This window comes from Apodemus sylvaticus, chromosome 16 (genome assembly GCF_947179515.1).
Source record: "Apodemus sylvaticus chromosome 16, mApoSyl1.1, whole genome shotgun sequence".
In the NCBI taxonomy this organism is placed as follows: domain Eukaryota; kingdom Metazoa; phylum Chordata; class Mammalia; order Rodentia; family Muridae; genus Apodemus; species Apodemus sylvaticus.
Window position 1 is genome coordinate 47,391,006 of NC_067487.1, and position 26,373 is coordinate 47,417,378.

General features: G+C 41.5%; 2 protein-coding genes across 3 annotated transcripts in view; one reads left to right on the forward strand and one right to left on the reverse strand.

The window, feature by feature from the left end:
* Positions 1 to 26,373, reverse strand: part of Cdc20b (cell division cycle 20B) — a 64,825-nt gene that overhangs the window by 24,662 nt on the left and 13,790 nt on the right. Inside the window, 4 exon segments of the mRNA XM_052159634.1 lie at positions 2,106 to 2,239; positions 6,175 to 6,372; positions 6,375 to 6,404; positions 6,407 to 6,428. Of these exon segments, the coding sequence (XP_052015594.1) occupies positions 2,106 to 2,239; positions 6,175 to 6,372; positions 6,375 to 6,404; positions 6,407 to 6,428 (384 nt within the window).
* Gpx8 (glutathione peroxidase 8 (putative)) lies at positions 22,845 to 26,235 on the forward strand. 2 transcript variants are annotated; one of them, XM_052159925.1, is made up of 3 exons: positions 22,858 to 23,245; positions 23,683 to 23,944; positions 25,691 to 26,235. In XM_052159925.1, exons 1-3 carry the CDS (start codon positions 23,042 to 23,044, stop codon positions 25,852 to 25,854), a joined length of 630 nt encoding a protein of 209 aa, XP_052015885.1. In that variant the 5' UTR covers positions 22,858 to 23,041; the 3' UTR covers positions 25,855 to 26,235. The 2 variants fall into 2 exon arrangements, with proteins under 2 accessions (XP_052015887.1, XP_052015885.1); XM_052159927.1 differs by lacking the exon at positions 23,683 to 23,944 and having other exon boundaries at positions 22,845 to 23,245; positions 25,691 to 25,843.

Consider the following 26,373-nt stretch of genomic DNA (forward strand, 5'->3'; position numbering starts at 1 on the left):
CCATTGTGTGTGACCACAGAGCCACCAACATTACTGCCAACAGTATGGGTAAGAGGGCAGAAAAGTCCTAAGGGGCTGGGCACTGATGGTCTAATCATCAGCAGAAGGTGAGAAAACAGTAGTGTTAACAAGTTGGCCCAGGCATGAGGCCCAGCAGCACCCCTAATGGTTTCATAGAACTCCCTGACTTTGACCAACACCCATCCCCTTGGGTGGATCACACTCAACAAGAAAGCATGAATGAAAGACCTGTTCTGTGTTTCCTGTCTCATATGAGCTCACGTAATTAGAATTTATTCTCACAGTATGCTCTTTCCTTTTGCACAACATGTACACTAAGCACAGAAAGAGATGCACACTAGATGGATAGTATTGACTGGTATACTCTTGTGGCTTCCCTACTTTAAAGGCTTTGGGATGAAACACTGCTTCCTTCAGAAGCTACTCACTGACATGTTACTGACATGTAGTGTGCCCAAAAGACCTAGAGTGAACTCCTGGGATCTTAAAATCATAAGAATAGATCCAAAAGAAGAAACTCAACAAACAACTACAAAGGCTTATTGAAAAATATTCATTTACATATCTTCTAAATCAGTGGTTCTCAACCTTCCAAATGCTTTAATATAGTTCCTCTGAGACCCACTGGTCTAGAGCATAGCTTCTAACTATAGATTGTGTGTGAGCTGAGAAGTAGCTGGAGGACCTGAAGGCTCTCTGAACAGGCAATGGCCGAAAGTTAATTCCAAATCAAATGCATAACGAATCTAAGCTATTTCTTTCAGTGCTCGCTCCTGTTGCCTCACACAATTTTACCACAGCCTCAGCAATGAACTAACAACATGGCGCTTTGCACTGAGAAGTCTGTCACACCACATGATGTCAACAAACACTGCCCCAAACACCTCAGCTCAGTCTCAAGGCCGTTGTATGACAGAACAGTAGTAGTTGGCTGTGCTTACAAGGTTTTCTGCTCTTACAGAAACCTAGCAATTTCACTAAGGAAAACGTCTAGTATTTTCCCACTATCAATTCCTCAGCAAGAAAGTATCAAAGGAATATATATTTGGATTATTTTATACTACAACATTTGATTTTTAAAACTGCTGTTTGAAATCCCAACTTGAATTTCATTTAAAAAAAAATCAGTGAATGAATTATGGCCTGAGTTTAGAGCAGGATTTCTAACCATTTCTGAAATGGCCATAAACATGCTTCTGCCATTTTGCACTATATGTTGACCCAAAGCAGCATTCTCATCACTGATAGTTTCACTAAAATCAAAACATCAATCAAATCTGAAAGATCCTAAAATATTCTGCATCCTGTAATATAGGCCATTCAGCCAAGATTTAATTTTTCATGTAAAAATAAACAAGCACATCCATCTCATTAGCATGCAAGTTTGCTTCAGTCTTAACAAATGATGGATATATATATATATATAAAATAAATGTTTTAAAATACATTTTTCATGATTTGTTAATAGGAAATATTTGGGTTTTATTCCAATTTTATATACTTACATCCCCAGGGTCACATAAAAAGTTTTCAGGTGGGTGCTAGAGAGATGGCTTAATGGTTAAGAGCATTGGCTGCTCTCCCAGAGGCCCTGAGTTCAATTCCCAGCAACTACATGGTGACTCACAATCTTCTGTAATGGGCTCCAGTGCCCTCTTCTGGTATGTCTGAAATCAGCTACAGTGTACTCAAATAAATAACATAAATACATTTTAAAAAATATTTCTCAAGTGAAAAGGGGTAATAAGAAAATCTGCATTACAGGAACAATCAAATTAATGCTGACAAACTTTTTAGATGTCCCTTTAGGACAAACCAAGGCACCCACTAGCTGGTAGGTAGCGCACTAGGTATATATAATCTTGCTGTAGCTTTAATCATTCCTTCTTAGGTTTGCTCTCTTGAGTGGTCCTCAGAACACTTCCTCTTGTCCTTTGAGGAATCTTTTCTTTTGTTAAGTGCTTCCATTCATGGCCCTCTTTTGTTCTATCTTTTCTTCCTGGTTCCCGAGGGCACACAGGCACCCCCTTCCTCATATTCACAACTCAGGTTTCCGAGCCTTTCTGTCTTCCCTCTCTGCCTACCTGGACTTTGGTGGCAACATTTTCCTTCCAGCCTCTGTCCCCTGCAAGAGGTGTCTTGTATAAGTGGAGAGTAGAGTTATTCACTTCAGAACTTCCTTTAGCTGGAGTTTTTGGTGAATTTTTGTTGTGGGATCCTGCAAGAAAGACATTTAGCTTTGGATCTATTTTTTTAAAACAATGTAGTCACTTAAATTACTGATCTGCTGGCCACAGCATTTTTCTCAGTAGATTAGAATGTGAAGGCCTGAGTTTTCTAACCAAATTATCAGAAAAGAAAGGGGAATGAATGGACAAGGCCTTAGCTAAAGCACTGGGCTCATGCAAGAAACAACCTCAGTGGCCTCTAGAGCCAGAATGAAATGCCAGAGCCAATGACCTGGCTCCATCTCCAGCAGCAGCTGTGAAAACACTTCCCTTCTGCATGGATAAAACAGGATTTCAGAATAGGTAAAAATGATTGCATAGCTTAAATGGTGCTGCAAGGAGCATCCTGTCAAGCTAAGATCACTCTGCTCAGACATCACTGTAGGATGCTTGCATTACTGGTCTTCGCTACCTGAAACTTAGAGTATCACTTTGCCTCTCCTCCTTCCTGTTATGGAAAGATGTCTTAAAGGTAGTTGGAGATAGTAACAGTAAAACGCTTTGTAAGAAAACAAAAGTCAATATTATTTACATTCAGATTTTTCATGTTTTCTGTGATGGTTAGCTTTAGGTATTAACTTGTCATGTCTAGAACCACCCGGGAAGAGTGTGGGGGCTTGTCTGCATTAGTAGGCCTGTGGTGTGCCTATAGAAGACTATCGTAATTAAGTTAATTGGCATAGGAATGCCTAGCCCAATGTGGGTGACACCATTCCCTAGACAGGGGATTCCTGAACTATGTATGTATAAGTAAAGAAATGGAGCCAAGCACATGAAAATGAGCAGGCAGGCATGTGCGCGTGCATTTATTCCCTCTCTGATCTTGGATGCAATGCCACTACATGCCTCAAGTCCCCGCCTTCAATCATCTGAAATGATGGCGTATATCCTGGAATTGTAAGCTAAATTAATTCCTCCTCCACTAAGTGATTCTTTTGCCAGAGTATTGTCAAGCAACAGAAATGAAACTAAAATATATTCTGTTATCAAACTGAGAAAGTCCTTTACCAAGCTTTTTGCTTCAAAGGAATACCTGTCAAACCAACCTAAAGACTAAATATCTACAATACGTACCAAAAACTAAATACCCACTATATATATCATCTGGGCCAAGAGTCCTCCAGAAAAGCTTAACCTTTTGATGTGTGACAATCCTGTCTGCATTTGGACAACTATGAGCTTGATGGTCTGTCATTATGTTCTTAGAGCTTGGCACCCAGTACCCAGGACTTGAAATATAACAGACACTAGTTTAAGGGAGGAGAGAGGGGGTACACATGAAATCTCCCTCCAAGTTTTAGATTTGGCTCTTTCTTTTAAAACATTTTATTGTTGTATTTTTAGAAGTGCATAAAGAAAAAGCCTCAGAACTTCAAAAGAAGAAGGAAAAGCTATGTTTAAAGCCAACAAGATGGCTTCGTGGACAAAGATTCTTGTCAGGAAAGCCTGACAAACTGAGTTCAATCCCTAGAACTCACATAAAGGAGGAGGGAGAGAAACAGTTCCACAGAGTTGTCTTCTGACCTCCATATGCACAGCCATAGCACGTGATGGGGGGAGAGGTAGGGGAAGAGGGAGAGAGGGAGGAAAAAGGGAGGGGAGAGGGAGAGGGAGGGGGAGATAGAGGGAGGGAGGGAGAGAGAGAGAGAGAGAGAGAGAGAGAGAGAGAGAGAGAGAGAGAGAGAGAGAGAGATTGAATTAAAAACCCAAAGTTAGCTCTTGACTCCCTTGCTCTCTTGTTCTCTTTTGCCCTCTTGGGCTCCTCCCTTTCCCCTTCCCTTCCCCCATTCCTCTCCCCACTCCATGTAGTCATACTTCTCTGCTCTCTTCTCTCTGCCTTTCTCTGCCTCTACTAACTCTCTTAACTCCTCTCCCCATGCCCTGAATAAACTATTCCATACTAAAAAAAAAAGAAAGAAAGAAAGAAAGAAAGAAAGAAAGAAAGAAAGAAAGAAAGAAAGAAAGAAAGAAAGAGAGGAAGAAAGAAAGAAAGAAAGAAAGAAAGAAAGAAAGAAAGAAAGAAAGAAAGAAAGAAAGAAAGAAAGAAGGAAGGAAGGAAGGAAGGAAGGAAGGAAGGAAGGAAGGAAGGAAGGAAGAAGAAGAAAGAAAGAAAGAAAGAAAGAAAGAAAGAAAGAAAGAAAGAAAGAAAGAAAGAAAGAAAGAAAGAAAGAAAGAAAGAAAGAAAGAAAGAAAAAACAAAACAAAAAAACCTATGCTTGGAAGCTACCTGTCAGCATCTCCAGCCTCAGAAAGCAGGAGATGACAGTTTCATGTACAGAGCAGAACAAGGCTACAAATGAGCCTCTTTGCACAGAGACACCTCTTCAGACAGGGACAAAGGACCTTCAGAGTTTGCTCTACTGAAACAAAATGAACCACCTCCTGCAGTGCCTAGAATCCATGTGTGTGGCTACGTCTCAGGGATTAAGCTAAAGGAAAAGGTGGAAGGAGCTTTCCTGTAAACTCCTTTTGATTAATAATCTGTTGCTCGAGATCTTCATCGTTCACACAGTTTCATTAAGAAACAACTGGTAAGTTAATTTCAAACTCAGAAAGAGCCAGGGATCCCCTAATTGTAGCAAGAAATTCTTCTAAAACAATGAATATCCAAACATCCTCAATTACACTGAATACAAAGGTTTCCTGCACTCCTGAGTCTCCCCCTGCCACAGTCAGGTAATTCTGGTGTTGACACTTGTCATTGTGTGGGAAATTCCTGTTTTATAAAGATTTGGGTCCCTTTTCAGTCTTTAGAACCAAAGTACCTCAGGAAGAGGCTGGTACTACTGTCAGCATCTGTCTTAAGAAGCATGCTGAGCTTGGCACAGGGGCTCACACCTGTCATCTCGGACCTCGGAAGGCTAAGGTAGAAGAGTTGTGAGTTTGAGGCCTGCCTGAATTACCACATAGTGAATTCCATGCCAGCCAGCCAGGGATACATAGAGAGATCCTGTCAAAAGAAGAGAAGGGAAGGGAGGGAGGGAGGAAAGGAGGGAAGGAAAGAGGGAGGGAAGGAGTGAGAGAGGGAGGGAGGGAGGAAAGGAGGGAGAGAAAGAGGGAGGGAGAGGAGAAAGGGAGAGGAGGGAGGGAGGAAAGAAAGAGAAAGAAAGAAAGAAAGAAAGAAAGAAAGAAAGAAAGAAAGAAAGAAAGAAAGAAAGAAAGAAAGAAAGAAAGAAAGAAAGAAAGAAAGAAAGAAAGTTAAGGGAGGGGAAGGAAGAGAGAACAGAAATGAGAAAGCATGCAAAGTCACAAGATCATGCTGCCTGGGACCTTTAAGGAGTAGAACAGGGAAGAATTAAAAGCATTAGATCACATGTGGAAAATTCTGCACCTGAAGAATGAAAATTTCAAAGGATACACCCAGATGAGAGTCGCGTATCTCAAAAAGAGGCATTTCAAGGCTCTGACTGGTGAATCAAGGACCCTGCTAATCACATCAGGGCTTAGGTGGGAAGAAGTGTGCTCTCCACCACCCCGCCCCATCACGACCCAACATGCCCCCTATGCCACTGCCACCCTAGGGCAAGGTCGCGGTGTCGTCTTCTGCCACTCTCCCCTTCCTCTCGTCTCTCCTGCTCTCATCTTTTCTTTTATTCAACTTGATTATATAGTTACAAATATATATTTTTTTTCAGACTCTCATGTACCAGAAAACTTTCCAAAGTCATTAACATTTTGAGTCTTCAAAACAAAATCATATTCATACAGTACAGAAATACATATATATATGCATACATATACATATATGCATGCACACGTATATAAATATATATGTTCTCTGAGCCATACTTAAAGCACAATGTATTATGCACATAACAACCACTACACTATAGGAAGCAGACACACAACCTGTGTCAGACTAAATGTGGCCTGTGGGAACCCTGCACTTGGACTACCTGCATAAGGAATTGCAACTATGTTTAACTGAATGCCTGAAACAGCTCAGGCAGAGTTAGGATGTCTGCTGCTGGTGTTGTCTTCAGCCCAGACCCCAGAGATTCAGGGATGGGGGGGGGGGAGGGGGAACGGCCCTCTTCCACAGAGGAAGCGCTTTCCAGGTCCCTGGCTGGGCTCGGCTGCCATCTGGTGGTGATGGGGCTGCTGGCCACAGGGATCTCCGCAGCCTCTTCACAAAGTTGCTCTTGAAGTTGGGAGTATGGTGGTGACCGAGTCAAACTCCTGTCAGACAACAATAAAAACTGTTAAAAAAAATGGGGTACAGACCTAAACAAAGAATTTTCACCTGAAGAAATTCGGATGGCCGAGAAGCACCTTAAGAAATGCTCAACATCATTAGCCATTAGGGAAATGCAGATCAAAACAACCCTGAGATTTCACCTCACACCAGTCAGAATGGCTAAGGAGACTGCAGGTGTTGGCGGGGATGTGGAGAAAGAGGAACACTCCTCCACTGCTGGTGGGATTGTAAGATGGTACAACCACTGTGGGAATCAATCTGGCGGTTCCTAAGAAAACTGGACATGACACTTCCGGAGAACCCTGCTATACTTGTCCTGGGCATATACCCAGAGGATTTCCCAGCATGCAATAAGGACACATGCTCCACTATGTTCGTAGCAGCCTTATTTATAATAGCCAGAAGCTGGAAAGAACCCAAATATCCCTCAATGGAGGAATAGATACAGAAAATGTGGTATATTTACACAATGGAATACTATTCAACAATTAAAAACAGTAAATTCATGAATATTTTAGGCAAATGGATGGAAGTAGAAAATATCATCCTAAGCGAGGTAATGCGATCACAAAAGAATACACATGGAATGCAATCATTGATAAGTGGATATTAATTAGCTCTGAAACTATGACTACTGAAGATACAATTAGCATATCAAATGATTCCCATGAAGAAGGAAGAAGAGGCCCCTAATCCTGGAAAGGCTTGATCCAGCATTGTAGGTGAGCACCAGGACATAGAAAAGGGAGGGGGAAAGACAGGAGAATGGATGGAGAGAAGAGGACTTATGGAACATATGGGAAGGGGGGGTACTGGGAAAGGGGAAGGCTTTTAGAATGTAAACAAAGAATATAGAAAATAAATTTTTAAAAAAAAGTCACTGGCATAAAAGATCACGAATAAGACTGTATCATATTTTTGTTCTTTTCTGTTTGTTTGAATGAAAGCTTTGAAACCTACAAAAATACATATATGAGCCTAAGGCATTAAAGAAAAATAAAAGACTTGCTTTTTTATTTAAAAGAGAAAAAGAAAGCTGTGAGTTCTAGTGGGCTCAAAGATGCAAAGGGGAAAAAAATCCTTCCAATGGATTGCATGTTGTTTATCTATAAAACCACTATACATACGCATGAAATTTAACTTTGGTGACCCTGAAGAATTTTTTCAATTATTTTTTTAAACACTAGAACATCATTACATAATCCCAGCTTCCCATCCATGGTTATTAGACATACCCAAACAGTTTAGAGAGTGATTCTATTTGACTTATCTTCATTACAGATCCATGTAAGCAATGTGTGTGAAGTGACTCTGCTGAACACGTCACCCTCCTCTCACTTCAGTTTTCTTGCTGGCTCTAAGGTTACGAACTTGGCAGACTTAGCAAGCCATGTCCGGGGGCCACATCCAGACGTCTACACTCCCAACCATGCCATCTAAGACTGGTGAAGACTAAAATAAGAGAGGGGGCTGCCACACCAGGAGGAAGACAGACACTCTTGTTCAAAATTTCCTTGGCTTTCTAGAATCTAAATATGCATTTCGAGATAAAAATAATTTTGAGTTTAAAAGAGGGAGGGAAAAGGAACATATGGTCTGTCATATGACCTAAGTGATCAATTAGCTTCACAATGGAGTCACACTGTGCCGTGACATGTCTGCATTCCTCTGTCTTGGCAACTGTCACTTTGTCCATCTTGAATGATTCCCACTTGGAATCTTGTCCAGGACTCTCTGCTGACTCACAGCACTGAATGTAACCACTGGCTCACATTCTCAGCTGGATTCACCTACAACTCCTCAGGGACCTGCCTGGAACACTGCCTGTCTGTTCCACTCTAAATTAGCAGCCTGTCAAGTCCAAGTAATGGTCCCCCAGGACTGCAGATCCGAATCCCTGCCACCTATCAATGAAAAGAAGCTTTGCCTGTGAAGTGCCCATACAGGGCACTAGTGTGACTACGCTCAGACTAGCTCACACGAGTTGGGGATCATACCCCCAGCATCCCATCGAGACCTGCGTGCCACCATTTGCCCCATAAGACTGCTGAAGGAGATGGTCCAAGAGGAACTGACACTGTGGCCACAGAGGAGACTTCAGCACTATCACCCACTGCCAGAAAACGCTGGCCTCCACCAGAACTGAGAAGCACAAGGCCCTGGGGCTCCAGATGAGTCTCTGGAGGAGGCAAAGCCCACGGACATTTGTCAACTGCCCTGTGAAACTGGCCTCCAGCCTCCAGGATTGTATGGGAAGAAGAATGTGTTTTAAGCGACAGAGTTTTGGATGATTTCTTCCACAGGAGGCTGGTGCACAGTATATGACAGACTTCCATAGCTCCAACAGAGTATGCAACTATAGACCATGCTATATTAATAACATGTCTAATATGCCCAGCAATCAGACATCTGAGCTAGAGAGCGTGCTTCATCACTATCCTCAGTCAAGCTGGTGCTTCAGCAGAACCCAGGAGCCCTTCTCTGTGGCTTCCTCTTCCTTCTGATCGTTTTTCTTCACCCACTTCAGGACACCGCCTCAGCTCTTAGAGTGCCTGGTGTGCTCGGTGGATTAACTCTACCTATAAGAACTTTGCCCTTACCTTGCTGGTTTGCAGTGATGCCCACACTGTGCTGAGTGATGTAGACGCTTCCAGTTTTTGCCCTGGCTTTGAGGCATTGCTTTTTTGAACAATAGCCATTAATTCCTTTGATGTCTACAATATTGTCATTCATGCAGATTCCCATGGGCGGAACCCAAGAACCAATTCCTAAAAGGCCTACAGAACTTATAGCAAATGTGCTGTTTTGTCATCTATTAGAGAGTTACTGGAAGATGGTTGCTGTGGCTGAAAGCAATGCAGTTTTTCTTTAAATCAGTACAATCGCTTAGGTCCCCATAGTTAGAGCCAGTGCTGCTCTTACAGAAGACCAGTGTTCAGTTCCCAGCACCCACATTGGAAGGCTCACAATCACCTATCACTTCAGCTCCAAAGGATCTGATGTCTTCTTTTGGCCTTCAAGAGCACTTTGAAGGATAAATACGATGCATATAATATACATATATATGTACATATATAATACAAACATGTGCACGCATGTACATGTACAGACATATAGACACAGTTTTTTAGTTTATAGAGACAGGGTTTCTCTGTGTAACTGCCCTAGCTGTCCTGGTACTCACTTTGTAGACCAAGCTGGCCTCAAACTCACAGAGATTCACCTGCCTCTGTCTCCTGAGTGCTGGGAGACACTGAGTGTGTTTACCACCACAGTTGGCTAGAATATTCTTTAGAACAGAGAAATCATGTTTAGACTGAGAAAGGAAAAATATCACTGTTTCTGGGATAGTCAGCACTCAACTGAAGGCTGATGTCCAGGGTCAGAGCTATGCTTTAAGAACAGAGCTGGTCAACAGGAGAATGTACACACTGATACGTTTATAAAATTGAATACTTTAAATTGAGCACTAACTGCACCTCCACATAAAGAACAGCACAAGGCTGATAAAACAGCAAGAAAAACAGAAAATAGACAATATAATTTCATTTAAGTAGAAGGGCAGGAGAAACAAAGACATATTTCAGGGTGTACATAGATGCTGTAGCAAAACTTAGAAAGGAGGGGTGGCATCGCTGCCCCTGGGGTCAGGGGTAGATATGCTCCATCCCTTGACCTGGCAGGCATGCCCAGCCTTTTGACACTGTGACACAACACTGTAATCTACAGTGTTCATTCTTAAGAAGAATTCAATCAAATGGGGGAGGGGCATGGCAAAAACCAATCACATAGTGGTTTAAATAAGCTTAGAAGTTTGTTAGGCCACTTCCATGGTTTAGTCTGGGCTGCAGATTGGACATGGTGGGTAGAATATTTGCTTTGGGGGAATTAACGTGGGTAGGTTCTCAGTACATAGTCTAGGCCAGCCTTGAACTCCAGACTCCAGGTCCTCCTGTCTTTGTCCCCTGAGGCTGGGATACCAGGAGGGCTTCACAGCGCTTGGCCAGAACCTTTTCTCCTACTTGTTTTCATTATGTTGTATGCCCATTGTATATACTTTTCAGAATGTTTTAACATTTCAAAATAAAAAATACAGGATAAAGAAGATGAGGAGAGGAAGAAAAAAGAAAAGGGGAGAAGACATGTGTATGGATTGCCAGGATTCAAAGGCCAAGTCCACCGCGAGGACAGGTCCCCACGAGATAGGCTAAGACGGGCTTCTGACAGCAGCTGGCACCAGCATGTACCAGACCCCGTCACACACACAGGAAGGGAAGCCAAAGAGCCACCCCAGAAAGAAGACACAAAAGGAATTTTCAAATATTTGAAGAATCCAAGTTATGAAAAGAAAGGCTTATTTTAAATCGCTCCATTGGCAAAACCTGGACTAATGAAAGGAAGAGGCAAGTTTTCATTCAGTACAGTGCTCTTCCCAAGAGAGCACAACTGGCCTTCACCTAATGAATGTAAAGTACAGTTTGTCAGCCAGTCCCTCCACGGGGAGGAGAGTTGGGTCTTCAAGGTAATCTTTTAACCTCTCAGCATTAACATAAAATTTACCCCTGCAAAAATTAATTCAAGTAAGGCAAATTAACATATTTCCATTAAAATATGAAAGCAATAACAAATGATATGCAAATATAGAAACACAGAGGTGGCACGCAGCCACCCCTGGCTGCCGCCTGCACTACTCCATCTTTGATGTTTTTAAGCTTTTGTCCCAGGACCTATCTTCTGCTAAGGAAATGCCTGTCGCATAGTTTTAAATGACTCAAGTGTTTATTAATAGAGAGGAAGAGGAAGATAAGAAAAATAAGACAAAGGAAGGAAAGGGATGAAGCCCATCGGCTCGGCGTGTCCACCTTGAGTGGCTACATCGTGATGACATTATACAGAGAGGAATCCGGAGCCCAAGATAAATAAAAAGGAACCTAGAGAGGTTAAAAATAAGGTCCGGAAGTCACAGAATGAAGTGCCCAAGAACACAGAAACAAACAGGGCTGGTGACAAATGATCTGACAAATATTTGGTGGGTGAGAAAATCCTGTAAGGTCCAGAAAAGGCAACGCAACTTGGTGATGAAGTTTTGCAAGAATCTCATGATGGCACAGATGGGATGGCTCAAAAGGTGGAAGTGCTTGCTATCAAACCTGACAAACTGGGTTTGATCCCCAGGACCCGTGTGGTAGAAGGAGATAACTGATTTCTACATGTCATCCTCTGGTCTCCACAAGTATGCCATGACATGCACCCACATATATACACACACAGGTAGGTAGGTAGGTAGGTAGGTAGGTGATAGATAGATAGATAGATAGATAGATAGATAGATAGATAGATAGATAGATAGGTAGGTAGAGAGAGAGAGAGAGAGAGAGAGAGAGAGAGAGAGAGAGAGAGAAGTAATTTTAAAAGAAAACAGGAAAGAAAGGGAAGGAAGGAAGAAGGAAAGAGAGAAAAGAGAGAAAGAAAAATCTCATGACAAAGACAGCAATAACAAAGATGGCTCCATGTCTCTAGAACAGGCCCCACTCCGACCCGACCACAGCCCTACCACACGCCAGTCCCCCCTAATGAAGTGGCATTCTAGCCACAAGACACTTGGTTGGGGCCACTAGAATGTGAACTTTTTTTTTTTTTTTTTTTTTTGGTTTTTCGAGGCAGGGTTTCTCTGTGTAGCCCTGGCTGTCCTGGAACTCACTCTGTAGACCAGGCTGGCCTCGAACTCAGAAATCCACCTGCCTCTGCCTCCCAAGTGCTGGGATTACAGGCGTGCGCCACCATGCTTCACAAGACACTTGGAAATCAGAGTCTCAATACTGTGATGTGTATTGGGACCTAAACCAAACTGAGCTGACAAGATGACACGGTGGGTAAAGACTTTCTGTGCAAGCCTGAGACCTGAGTTCAGTCCCCAGAATCCACATAAAGGTGGAGGAAGAGAAACAACTCTACAAAGTTGTCCTCTAACCTCCATGTGCATCGTGCCATGATGCAAATCTACCGAACATACATCAGCAGCACACACTAACTTTCCAAATGATAAAAGATTGCAACACTCCCTACGCCCTTCATATTCTAGGGGGAACTATAGCCCAAACTAAAACTCTCAGTATTCTATTGATAAAGAAAATATTGTTTGAAAAATATTATTTTGGATTTTTCACCACAAATGATATTCAGGAGATAGACAAGTATGTACAAGATGAAATAAGTACCACACAATATATTTAAGTGTTAAAACATTCCTTGATGACCTATAAGCATGTACGATTTAATGTTTATGTATCAATTTCTTAAAGGTTCAAATGAAAATTATCCTGCTCGTTTTCTAATAGGAATTATCTGCTGTTCTCATGGCCCACGCCTGCTCCTGGGGCGGTCTTAGCCTCCGTCCATCCATCCCTCAAGGTCCTTCTGACACGTTTGGAAACGCTGCTTTCATGACAACTCTGCTTTACTTGATTTCTGCTTTACTCCAGGTGATTTCAGGACACGTGGAAACGAGTTCTTGTTTTTCGATATTTCCAGACACTTCCCGCCCTTATAGTTACTTCTTAGAAAGCAAAAAGGTCTCCTGGTGAGGAGAACTCCTTCACCAGACTGCTGGAGCAATCTTGCCTCCTTTACTGCCTCCCACCAACGTGGTTTAACTACTACAAAGAAACGGTGTCCTGCAAATCAAAGAAGTCTGGTTATAAAGCTGAAAGTGGTAAACTCTATTCCTGGTTGCTGTGTTGACTACTTCTTTGAACTTAGCTGAGTTAACTCCTTGTGTGTGTGTGTGTGTGTGTGTGTGTGTGTGTGTGTGTGTGTGTGTGTGTGTGTGTCTGTGTGTGTGTGTATGGGTCTGTATGTATGTGTCTGTCTGTGTGTGTGTGTGTGTGTGTGTGTGTGTGTGTCTGTATGTATGTCTGTGTGTGGTGACTTCTGTAGGGTCACTCTTGCTGCCTTCTATGTCCATTCCTGGCATGTCCCCAGAACCCCATAACTGATGTTCAGTTTGTTCACAGCTGGCTCCTTCACTGAAACTTTATTCACACACTTTGCAGAGCCTGAGGTGGCCAATGGACCACGCCAATCACTTGATCCCGTGTCGTCCCAGCTCTGACAGCCATCTCAGCCACCCCTCCTCCCTCTTAGAAAACCTTCCTTAACTTGCTAAAAGAAGACTGATGTGTGTTCTGGACCATTAGCCTCTGTAAAGAAATGTACAATGTGATACATGTTATTTCTGAGGGGAGCCTAATGGACGTGGAATGTATAAATAACAGTGACAAACCCCAGTATCTGAGAGATGATATCAGATGGTACACAGAGAAACCCTGTTCATCCCCCACGGTCCAGGGCAAGTGTCTGCTGAACTGTTGTGAATGTTTCATCAGTGGGGCTGCCTAGAAATGTGTATAATGTGCTTTCAGTATTTGACCTTCCCAAACCTGAAGGACCACTAAATTAACACACTGGCTCTAAGTTTATCCTCAACAAGAAATATACACTTGCTATTATGATGCATTATAACTGGATGTGGTGGTATCCAGCTGTAGTCCCAGCTCAATGGGAGGCCAGGTCAGGAGGATCAGAGGAGCCTACAGTCTCAAAGCCAGTCTGGACACCATGGCAAAACCTCATTTTTAATAATAATAACAACAACAACAACAATAATAATAATAATAATAATAAACCAGCAGGACAGTTTGCCTTCACACTGGAAAACCTGAGTTCAACCCCTAGGACCCACATGGTAGAAGGAGAGAACCAACTCCTACAAGTTGTCTCCTGACCTCTACACATGTGCAATGATGCTCAGACACACATACACAAGCATACATACAAACACATATGTACATACACATGCTAACATACATACATTCACACACAGAAACATACATAGATGATGACAGATGTAACATTTAACTAAATTAAGTTTTTTCTTTTTTTCTATATTCTTTGTTTACATTCCAAATGATTTCCCCTTTCCCGCTTCCCCCCTCCCATAAGTCCCATAAGCCCTCTTCCCTCTGCCCATTGCCTAATCAAGCCCCTCCCATTTCTCTGTCCTGGCAATCCCCTACAATGCTGCATCAAGCCTTTCCAGGACCAGGGCCTCTCCTTCCTTCCTCTTGGGAATCATTTGATATGTGAGTTGTGTCTTGGGTATTCAGAGTTTCTGGGCTAATATCCACTTATCAGGGACTGCATTCCATGTGTGTTCTTTCGTGATTGGGTTACCTCACTTAAGATGATATTTTCCAGTTCCAATCATTTGCCTAATTTTCCAGTTGCAACCAATTCCAATTTCATGAATTCATTGTTTTTAATTTCTGAGTAGTATTCCATTGTGTAAATATACCACATTTTCTGTATCCATTCCTCCACTGAGGGATATCTGGGTTCTTTCCAGCTTCTGGCTATTATAAATAGGGCTGCTATGAACATAGTGGAGCATGTGTCCTTATTGCATGCTGGGGAATCCTCTGGGTATATGTCCAGGAGTGGTATAGCAGGGACCTCCGGAAGTGTCATGCCCAGTTTTCTGAGGAACCGCCAGAATGATTTCCAGAGTGGTTGTACCAACTTGCATTCCCACCACCAGTGGAGGAGTGTTCCTCTTTCTCCACATCCCCGCCAACACCTGCTGTCTCCTGAGTTTTTAACCTTAGCCATTCTGACTGGTGTGAGGTGAAATCTCAGGGTTGTTTTGATTTGCATTTCCCTAATGACTAATGATGTTGAACATTTAAGGTACATCTCAGCCATTCGAAGTTCTTCAGGTGAAAATTCTTTGTTTAGCTCTGTATCCCATTTTTAATAGGGTTATTTGGTTCTCTGGAGTCTAACTTCTTGAGTTCTTTGTATATATTGGATATTAGCCCTCTAACGGATGTAGGGTTGGTGAAGATCTTTTCCCAATTTATTGGTTGCCGTTTTGTCCTTTTGACAGTGTCCTTTGCCTTACAGAAACTTTGTAATTTTATGAGGTCCCATTTTGTTCTGTTCAGGAACTTTTCCCCTGTGCCCAAGTGCTCAATGCTCTTCCCCAGTTACTTTTCTATCAGTTTCAATGTGTCTGGTTTTATGTGGAGGTCCTTGATCCATTTGGAGTTGAGCTTAGTACAAGGAGATAAGAATGGATCAATTCAAATTCTTCTGCATGCTGACCTCCAGTTGAACCAGCACCATTTGTTGAAAATACTATCTTTTTTCCACTGGATCGTTTCAGCTTTGTCAAAGATCAAGTGACCATAGGTGTGTGGGTTCATTTCTGGGTCTTCAATCCTATTCCATTGATCCATTTGCCTGACATTGTACCAATACCAGGCAGTTTTTAACACTATTGCTCTGTAGCAATGTTTGAGGTCTGAAATACTGATTCCCCTGGAAATTCTTTTACCGTTGAGAATAGTTTTAGCTATCCTGGGTTTTTTGTTATTCCAGATGAATTTGAGAATTGCTCTTTCTAACTCCATGAAGAACTGAGTTGGGATTTTGATGGGGATTGCATTGAATCTTTAGATTGCTTTTGGCAAGATGGCCATATTTACTATATTAATCCTGCCAATCCACGAGCATGGAAGATTTTTCCATTTTCTGAGGTCTTCTTCAATTTCTTTTTTTCAGAGACTTGAAGTTCTTGTCATACAGATCTTTCATTTGTTTGATTAGAGTCACACCAAGATACTTTATATTGTTTGTGGATATTGTGAAGGGTATCAGTTCCCTAATTTCTTTCTCAGCCTGCTTATCCTTTGAGTATAGGAAGGCTACTGATTTGCGTGAGCTGATTTTTATAACCAGCCACTTTGCTGAAGTTGTTTATCAGCTGTAGGAGTTCTCTGGTGGAGTTTTTTGGGTCACTTAAGTATATCATATCATCTGCAAATAGTGATAGCTTGACTTCTTCCTTTCCAATTTGTATCCCTTTGACCTCCTTATGTTATCTAATTGCTCTAGCTAGGACTTCAAGAACTATATTGAAAAGATATGGAGAGAGGGGGCAGCCTTGTCTAATCCCTGATTTTAGTGGGATTGCTTCAAGTTTCTCTCCATTTAGTTTGATGTTGGCTACTGGTTTGCTGTATATTGCTTTTACTATGTTTAGGTATGGGCCTTGAATTCCTGTTCTTTCCAAGACTTTTAGCATGAAAGGATGCTGAATTTTGTCAAATGCTTTTTCAGCATCTAATGAAATGACCATGTGGGTTTTTTTCTTTGTTTGTTTATGTAGTAGATTGCATTTGTTTATGTAGTAGATTGCATTGATGGATTTCCATATATTGAACCATCCCTGCATCCCTGGAATGAAGCCTACTTGATCATGGTGAGTGATTGTTTTGATGTGTTCTTGGATTTGGTTGGCAAGAATTTTATTGAGTATTTTTGCATCAATATTCATAAAAGAAATTGGCCTGAAGTTCTCTTTCTTTGTTGGATCTTTGCGTGGTTTTGGTAACAGCATAATTGTGACTTCGTAGAATGAGTTAGGTAGTGTTCCTTCTGTTTATATTTTGTGGAATAGTTTGAAGAGTGTTAGTATTAGGTCTTCTTTGAAGGTCTGATAGAATTCTGCACCTGTGCTTTTTTTTTTTCCCCTTTGGAAGACTTTCTATGACCCCTTCTATTTCTTTAGGAATTATAGGACTGTTTAGATGATCTATTTGATCCTGATTTAATTTTGGTATTTGGTATCTGTCTAGGAAATTGTCCATTTCCTCCAAATTTTCCAGTTTTGTTGAGTATAGGCTTTAGTAGTAGGATCTGATGATTTTTTTTAATTTCCTCAGTTTCTGTTGTTATATCTCCCTTTTCATTTCTAATTTTGTTAATTTGGATACTGTCTCTGTGCCCTTTGGCTAGTCTGGCTAAGGGTTTATCTATCTTGTTGATTTTCTCAAAGAACCAGCTCCTGGTTTTGTTGATTCTTTGTATGGTTCTCTTTGTTTCCACTTGATTGATTTCAGCCCTGAGTTTGATGATTTCCTGTCTTCTTCTCCTCCTGGGTGAAATAGCTTCTTTTTGTTCCAGGGCTTTCAGGTGTGCCATTAAGCTCCTAGTGTATACTCTCTCCAGTTTCTTTTTGGAGGCACTCAGGGCTATGAGTTTTCCTTTTAGCACTGCTTTCATTGTATCCCATAAATTTGGGTATGTTGTGCCTTCATTTTCATTAAATTCTAAAAAGTCTTTGATTTCTTTCTTTACTTCTTCCTTGACCAAAGTATCATTGAATATCGTTCAGCTTCCATGTATATGTGGGCTTTCTGTTGTTTTTGTTGCTATTAAAGACCACTCTTATTCCATAGTGATTTGATAAGAGGCATGGAGTTAGTTCGATCTTCTTATATTTCTTGAGGTCTGTCTTGTGACTAATTATATGGTCGATTTTGGAGAAGGTACCATGAGGTGCTGAGAAAAAGGTATATTGCTTTAGGGTGAAATGTTACACATGTATAATTGGTCCAAAGCTTCAATTAGTTTCATTGTGTCCCTGTTTAGTTTCTGTTTTCCTGATCGGTCCACTGAGGAGAGTGGAGTGTTGAAGTCACCCACAATTATTGTGTTAGGTGCAATGTGTGCTTTGAGCTTTAGTAAAGTTTCTTTTACAAATGAGGGTGCCCTTACATTTGGAGCATAGATGGTCAGAATTGAGAATTCTTCTTAGTGGATTTTTCCTTTGACCAGTAAGAAGTGTCCTTCCGTGTCTCTTTTGATGACTTTAGGTTGAAAGTCAATTTTATCTGATATTAGAATGGCTACTCCAGCTGGTTTCCTGAGATCATTTGCTTGTAAAATTGTCTTCCAGCCTTTTACTCTAAGATAGTGTTTGTCTTTGACACTGAAGTGTGTTTCCTATATGCAGCAAAATGTAGGGTCCTGTTTACGAATCCAGTCTGTTAGTCTATGTCTTTTTATTAGGGAATTAAGTCCATAGATATTAAGAGATATTAAGGAATAGTAATTATTACTTTCTGTTATTTTTGATGCTATTTTTATATTTGAGTGGTTATCTTCTTTGGGGTTTGATGAAAGAATGTTACTGTCTTGCTTTTTCCAGGGTGTAGTTTCCCTCCTTGTATTGGCAGTTTTCCACCTATTATCCTTTGAAGGGCTGGGTTTGTGGAAAGATATTGTGTAAATTTGGTTTTATCATGGAATATCTTGGTTTCTCCATCTATGGTGATTGAGAGTTTCACTGGATATAGTAGTTTTGGTTGGCATTTGTGTTCTCTTAGAGTCTGCATGAGATCTGCCCAGGATCTTCTAGCTTTCATGGTCTCCGGTGAGAAGTCTGGTGTAATTCTGATAGGTCTTCCTTTATATGTTACTTGGCCTTTTTCTCTTTCTGCTTTTAATATTCTTTCTTTGTTTAGTACATTTGGGGTTTTGATTATTATATGACGAGAGGTATTTCTGTTCTGGTCCAGTCTATTTGGAGTTCTGTAGGCTTCTTGTATATTCATGAGCATCTCTTTAGGTTAGGGAAGTTTTCTTCCATAATTTTGTTGAAGATATTTGCTGGCCCTTTAAGTTCTAAGTCTTCACTCTCATCTATACCTATAATCCTTAGATTTGGTTTTCTCATTGTGTCCTAGATTTCCTGATTACAAGCTTTTTGCAATTTCTGTGACTGTTGAATCAATGGTTTCTATGGTATCTTCAGCATCTGGGATTCTTCTATCTCTTGTATTCTGTTGTTGATATTTGCATCTATGGCCCCTGATTTCTTCCCAAGGTTTTCTATCTCAAAAGTTGTCTCCCTTTGTGATTTCTTAGTTGTTTCTACTTCTATTTTTAGATCCTGGATGGTTTTGCTCAGTTCCTTCACCTGTTTGTTTGTGTTTTCCTGTAATTCTTTAAGATATTTTTGTGTTTCCTCTTTCATGACTTCTGCCTGTTGACCCAATTTCTCCTGTATTTATTTAAGTGATTTTTGCATTTCCTTTTTATTGGCTTCTATCTGTTGACCCATATTCTCCTGAATTTCTTTAAATGATTTTTGTGTTTCCCTTGTAAGGGCTTCTTTTTTATTCATTTTCTCCTGTATTTAAGAGATTTATTTGTGTCCTTCTTGTGTTCCTCTAACAGCATCATGACCAGTGATTTTGAATCCAAATCTTGCTTTTCTGGTGTGTTGGGGTATCTAGGATTTGCTGTTGTTGGAGAATTGGGTTCAGATGCTGCCATATTGCCTTGATTTCTGTTAGTAATGTTCCTACGTTTGCCTTTTACCATCTGGTTATCTCTGGCATTATTTGGTCCTGTTGTCACTGGCTGGTGCTTGAACCTTCTGTGAGCCTGTTAAGCTCTTTCAGCACCACTGGATGACTAGGTTTCCCTGGCACAGATTACTGATGTGCTGCCCTACTCTTGGGTGCCGTTGGAGCCCTGGTGTGCCTTGCCCCAAGCAATGTTATACTTGGGTTGTCTCCGTGTAGCTGGTGTTGCCTGTCTGGTCCGCCCAGGAGTGAAGATGGCATATGCTGTGGGGACCTTTTCCAAGTGCCAATCACTCTGCAGGGCAAACATACCCCAACAGGGCTGGCACACAGAGGGCCCACAGAGCTGCCCAAGCCCTGGGTGCAGGCAGAAGCCTGACAGGGTGCGTCCCAAGCGATGTTAGACTCAGGATATCTCTGTGTACCTGGCACTGCCTATCTGGTCTGTCCGGAAGCCAAGATGGCAGAGAACACTAAATAAAGTTTTAAAAGTGTTCATCGACAGCAAACTTTCATATCTGACCAACATGTGCCTCAGACCTAAATGATTGCTTACTTATCCAGTATGTTAGCTTGTACCAAGATTGCTTGTCAGTTTAATCAGAAGGACTCTAGCCTTTTCAAACCCATTCTACTCTGGATCACTTGGTGAATCTCTGTAGAAGAAAATAGACCAATTATTTTCTTAAAACAGTATCACCCTATGTAAAAAGGCCCTGTCTGAGGAGTACTACATCAGCATCCCTTGCAGAGGTAACTACTCTGGCTCCCTATCTCAAAAGGATGAATCACATGGTTCAAAATTTCAAATTTTAGCAGTTCTTCTATAGGTTAACTTTTTAGAGACCAAGTTACTTGGATTGCCTGATGAATTGAATAAATCCACAGAGACAAGGCACACATCCTTCCTGTAAGGCTCTGGGGCTTTGGTGTGCATGCATCATGAGAAGATATTACAAGAATGAAAATTCTTGGGGGCTGGAGAGATGGCTCAGTGATGAAGGGCACTGACTCCTTTTCCAGAGGTCCTGAGTTCAATTCCCAGCATCCACATGGTGGCTCACAACCATCTGCAATGGGATCCCATGCCCTCTTCTGATCTGTCTGAAAACAGCTACAGCATATTCATATAAATAAAATAAATCTTTAAAAAAAAAAGAATGAAAAATCTTAGTCAGGAGGTCTTGGGTGGACTAGGTGAAGGTGATGGAAAAGATCCAAGGGTCCCACCTGGAGAGCGAGGCCAGAGTGGCTGAGTAACTAAGGAATGCTGGGACATGGTGGGAGGCGGGGCCTTTGAACAGCTCAACCAGATGCCTGCAGAGGAAAGCTAACACTATTAGGAATTTATCAGTTTCTGGGTAGTTTTGTTTTATACTGGGAATATGTCTATAAGGGAATACTTTCTACATGGTCATTTTGTGTGTGTATGTGTATGTCCATTCTTGTTTGGGGGTTGGTGGCAGTGGTGTAGGTGGTGGTGGTGATGGTGGTGGAGGAGGAGGAGGAAGAAGTGATGGTGGAAGAGAAGTGCTAGAGAAGGAGAAGGAAGAGGAAAAGGAGGAAGAGAAGGAGGAAAGGAGGAGGATGTTATGGTGGTGGTGGCGGTGGCGGTGGTGGAAATGGTAGTGATTAGTTGGTTGCTTTCAATTTTTTGTTTTCCTTGTTTTTATTTTTGAGGTGGGATCTCTGTGTGTGTAAACCTGACTGGAGACAGAATCATGATCTTCCTGCCTCAGCTGCCACAGTGCTGGGATTACCAGCACACACTACTATACATGCCTAGCTCTATTGTATCTGCCCTTATCCAGCAACAGGGAGGGTTAAAGTGGTTTCTCTTGCTAGCTTTACCTAATTTCAAGCCCAAACTACCTTTGCTCAACTACACCCAACCCCACACACAGCAGAAGCTGGGGACAGGTGCTCTGAAGCATCAGGAGCAAGAGAAAGCCAGCGTCTCAGCTCACTCTAGACTTCCTGGAAATGTGCAGTGCCACCAAATGAATAACATCTTAGTCCAGAATTTCCTGTGTGGTTAACAGGGCAGATCCTAAGGAGACTGGGGGATATCCAGCCCTTAGCCACCTCCAGTGTCCACCCCCAATAACTATGTCTTCAGAGCAAAGGCCCTGTGTAGTGAGCTATAGCCAAAGAGAAAAGAGATGAAAGATACAGCAGCTAGTGAGTGTGTCCACACAGACGTGGGTTTGCAGGTTTTGTTTGGGGTTTGTGCTTGAATTCTGCTATTTAAATATTTGAATTCTGCTGTAAAGGTTCTGACTTAATATAGAGGCCAGGATTTTCTAATCTACAGTTTGGAATCCATTAACACGTTGTTTTCATAGGTCAGAACCATGCTGTCTCAGAAGTGCTATGGACAGGATTATAGAGTAGGTCTAAGAACTATTCCATGAAATTTCTCAATGGGATATATGTGTGTGTGCATATAGTGTGTATGTATATATGTATGTGAGGAGTTATGTGGTGGTGCATATGTGGAGGGAATATGTGTATATATGTGTATTATGGGAATATGTGTGTATGTGTGTGTACCTATGTATATGTGTGTGTGTACCTGTGTGTATGTGACTATATGTGTGCCTGCATATACCTGTGCCTGAGTGTTCATATGTATACCTGGGTGTATCTGCAGATGTGTGCCTATGTATGGATGTCTGTGTGTGTGCATATCTGTGTATGTGAGTGTGTGCCTGTGAATGTGTGCCTCCGTGTGCAAGGGTGCTGCTATCCTTTCAGATAGAGAAGGGGCGTTATGCGTTTATGGTTTTCTACTTTTGCTCAATTCTCCTGGGATCCGGCTGCCGTCACTAGATGAAGTCAGAAAATATAGGATGACCTTTTCCAACCTTCGTTGCTCTATTATAAATTCTTTATATTCATATAGTATGATCAATAAATATGTAACACTTTTAGGCTCTTTGTGGTCACACGTCATATTAACAGACCACATTAATCTGCACTCTAAACTATTCCTGGGTGTTATTCAGTCCTCCATACCCAATCCATTGCTCAGTCAACACAGGATGATGAGCAGGCCAGACAACCACTCATTTCCAAGTTACAAGAGCACCACCTTCTGGTGAAACGTAGAAGGGGGCGTGTTAAGGATCTGCTAAAAAAAAATCGATAGAATTTTTCTATCCAAAGGGGGAAAAAAAAGTTAAAGTGCAGCCACGTTAATAAGAATGTTGAATTTTTTTGAGTTTCTGACTTCGTTTGATTCTTCTGGGAAAGGGTTCTCCTGCTATTCAGCAACCAAGGGGTCTTTAACCCCTTCCAGTTCTCCTTAAACTCGGCGGGTTTCAAGTTTCAGCCCCTCCTTGGATTCCAGCCTGCTGAGACTTCCAGAATCGTCCAAAATGGAGCCTCTCGCTGCTTACCCACTAAAATGTTCCGGGCCCAAAGCAAAGATGTTTGCAGTCTTGCTCTCTATGGTTCTGTGCACAGTGATGCTTTTTCTCCTTCAGTTAAAATTCCTGAAGCCGAGAGTCAACAGTTTCTACTCCTTTGAAGTGAAGGACGCCAAAGGGAGGGCGGTGTCTCTGGAAAAATTCAAAGGCAAAGTAAGTCTTCGGATTTTTATCTCTGTTGTTCCTCGGCCCTGATACTTACGCTCAGCATAGAGTCTTCAAAGTAATATAGTCAGAGGTCCTTTTAGTTATCAGAGTTCTAAGAGCTTTAAACTTCCACTGCATAAAACGACTGTTTTTCTCGAAAGCTGCCTTCTCTTTTGTGCGGAAGCGATGCCGTAGTATCTAGAAGATGCTATGTGGTTACAGTGAGCCCCGCTACTGAGTGTTCTTTAACTAACTAGACTTTGTCACAGTCTTCACCCATTCATTTGGGTTATGATTTTCAATAAAGTTGAATCTCTCTAGAAATTCGGAATCTATCAGACATCGTAGCCTCCCAAAATGGTTTAGGATTTTAACTGCATGAAGGATTTTTTTTTAATCTTTTGCTTCTCTTTCCGGTGTTTTTTTTTTTCTTTTTCCGGGAGGCTTCCCTAGTTGTAAACGTGGCTAGTGACTGCCGGTACACAGACAAGAGTTATGTGACCCTCAGGGAGCTGCACAAGGAGTTTGGGCCGTATCATTTCAACGTTCTGGCTTTCCCGTGCAATCAGTTTGGAGAGTCGGAGCCCAAGTCCAGCAAGGAGGTAGAATCATTTGCGAGAACAAACTACGGAGTCACATTCCCCATCTTCCACAAGATTAAGATTTTAGGGCCGGAAGCAGAACCTGCGTTTAGATTTCTTGTTGGTAAATATCTCTTCTGCCTCAATGTTGTTCATTCTCATTTCATACATAATATATAAATGATATAGAGAAAGATAGATATTATTAGGACCATAGCTCATATTTCATTTAAAATATTTTACTGGGAAATTTTCATAAAACTATCAAAGATCCAGACCCTCCCCACCACCACTCACCCCCACCACCCACCCTGCTTTGCAACTTTCTAAAAGTTATATGTCTTTGACATTGACGTTCTGACTTCTTAGATGGTAAAGAATTCTACTTTGATATGTGTCTATTTCTACGGCCATCATGGTGAAGGCTTTACGTGAAGTGTGGCCTCACCTGCTTGCCCTAAGTATCTCAACTCTCCCATCACCTAACCAGCCTTTGGGGCAGTTTCCCTGGCTTTCAGGGATACCTGTGGCAGAACATCACTAACTGAGCACATCTTTATGTTTACTTTTATGATGACCTTTTTATCAGAGGCATTATCCTCAAGGTTGACCTGTCAGTTTGCCAGGGTTTTGCTGAAATCCAAAGCAAAATAACTTATTTTCAAAACCCAGCCCTGTGCGGGTTCCTCTATAATTAGGCTAGCACAGCCATCTATTTAAAGCACGCTGGAGCACTTGTAAGGCAATGGACAGGAACCCTGTGGCTTTTATTTCTGGGGTACACAGAAAAGGCAGAGCAGCAAGGAGCCCTTCCTTGAGCAAAGCATTCAGATGCTTTCTCATTCAGAGCAAAGCATTCAATATATATATGTATATATTTTGCCTGCGTGTATGTATTTGTACATGTGTGCCTGGTTCCCAAAGTGGCCAGAAGAGGGTACCCAATCTCCTGAAACTGGAGTCACAGATGGTTGTGGGCCACCATGTGGGTGCTGGGGATTGAACCCAGGTCCTCTGCAAGAGCAATAGCCACTCTGAACCACAGAACTTTCTTCCCAACCCCTAGTTACTATTTCTTTTTCTCATGTTCATCAATATTAAGGATATAGACCCCAAATTATAGAAATGAAAAAATTTACATTAATAGTTATCAAAAGAACATTATAATTTCTCAATGATTATCTCAAGTCCATGCCATTTTCAGCTATATAGTTCATAACGATATTTGAAACCTTAGTACATTAAATATGAAAAATAAGTTCATACATTTCTATTACCAAGGACTTTAGATTATTTTATATTTTAAAAATGTTGAAAACAGACTTAAGTGGTGGCAAATATCTATAATTTCCAGTATCGGGAAGGTGGAGCCTTGGGGAATTAAGAGTTCAAGGTTAGCTTTGGCTATATAGTGAATTCAGAGTTAGCCTGAGCTTTGTAGTGAATTTGAGGCCAGCCTGAGGTACATGAATGTTATGAACTAGAGATTAAATTTGTTCAATCTTGATAGGCCTGGTGGCACTTACCTGTTACCCCCAGCATTCAAGAGACTGAGTTACAACTTGGGCTACATAGCTGACAAAAAGAGAAAATGTGTTTAGATCAACAAATCTAAAATATACAACTTTGTTTCATGTCTTGACTCTAGATCAGGACAGCTACCTATGAAGTCTAGTATATTGAAGTCTGGTTATTAAAGCCCTGAGCTCAGTTCTGTGTGGGTATTTTATTTTGTTCTTCTTATTAATAATATTATGACAATCATAGTACCTGATTGTGATATTGTTACTTATACATATGCTAATAAAACTGAAATTTTAATAACAAAGAATAATATCATACTCAGGGAAATATATTCTGAATGTTTTAGATTCTTCCAAGAAGGAGCCAAGGTGGAACTTTTGGAAGTATCTGGTCAACCCTGAGGGACAAGTCGTGAAGTTCTGGAGGCCAGAAGAACCCATTGAAGCCATCAGACCTCACATATCACAAATGATCGGGCAAATCATTCTTAAAAAGAAAGAGGATCTGTGAAAGCACCCTGGAGTCAGGCTAGCACAACAGGACAGAGGGGCCTCCTTTTAGATTCCAAAACATATGGTACGAAAAGATTTTTAAGGCCATCTTACTACTCAGTTGCAATGGCTGTCCCCAAGATAAAAATGTAACCTAAAGAGGGAAGAAAGGGGGGGTGGGGGTCAGCCAGAATCATGAAGTATATTACTTCTACTGACCAGAAGGAAAGAATCTAGAATGTTCAGTCACCATACCCTTCGCTGTTGTCCAACTTAGCGTTCTCTAGGGTTAACCTTGTGGGAAAACCAATGCCTGAGCGAGGTCCCCACATGGGACAGGGAACACTGTGAGGCATGTTTGGAGTAACTAACTCTAAATGTAATAAATATACAATGAATGTTGCAGAATATAAAGTGTATTTGTTTTTCTTTTCAGTTTTTTTGAGACAGGACTTCTCTGCGTAGCCCTGGCTGTCCTGGAACTCACTCTGTAGACCAGGCTGGCCTTGAACTCAGAGATCCACCTGCCTCTGCCTCC

Excerpts from the sequence above, each read along its gene's own strand:
- Gpx8 (XM_052159925.1), top strand. The coding sequence starts at position 23,042 with ATGGAGCCTCTCGCTGCTTACCCACTAAAATGTTCCGGGCCCAAAGCA. Across the intron at positions 23,246-23,682 it reads TGGAAAAATTCAAAGGCAAA|GCTTCCCTAGTTGTAAACGT; the intron begins GTAAGTCTTCGG and ends TTTTTCCGGGAG. Across the intron at positions 23,945-25,690 it reads TGCGTTTAGATTTCTTGTTG|ATTCTTCCAAGAAGGAGCCA; the intron begins GTAAATATCTCT and ends TGAATGTTTTAG.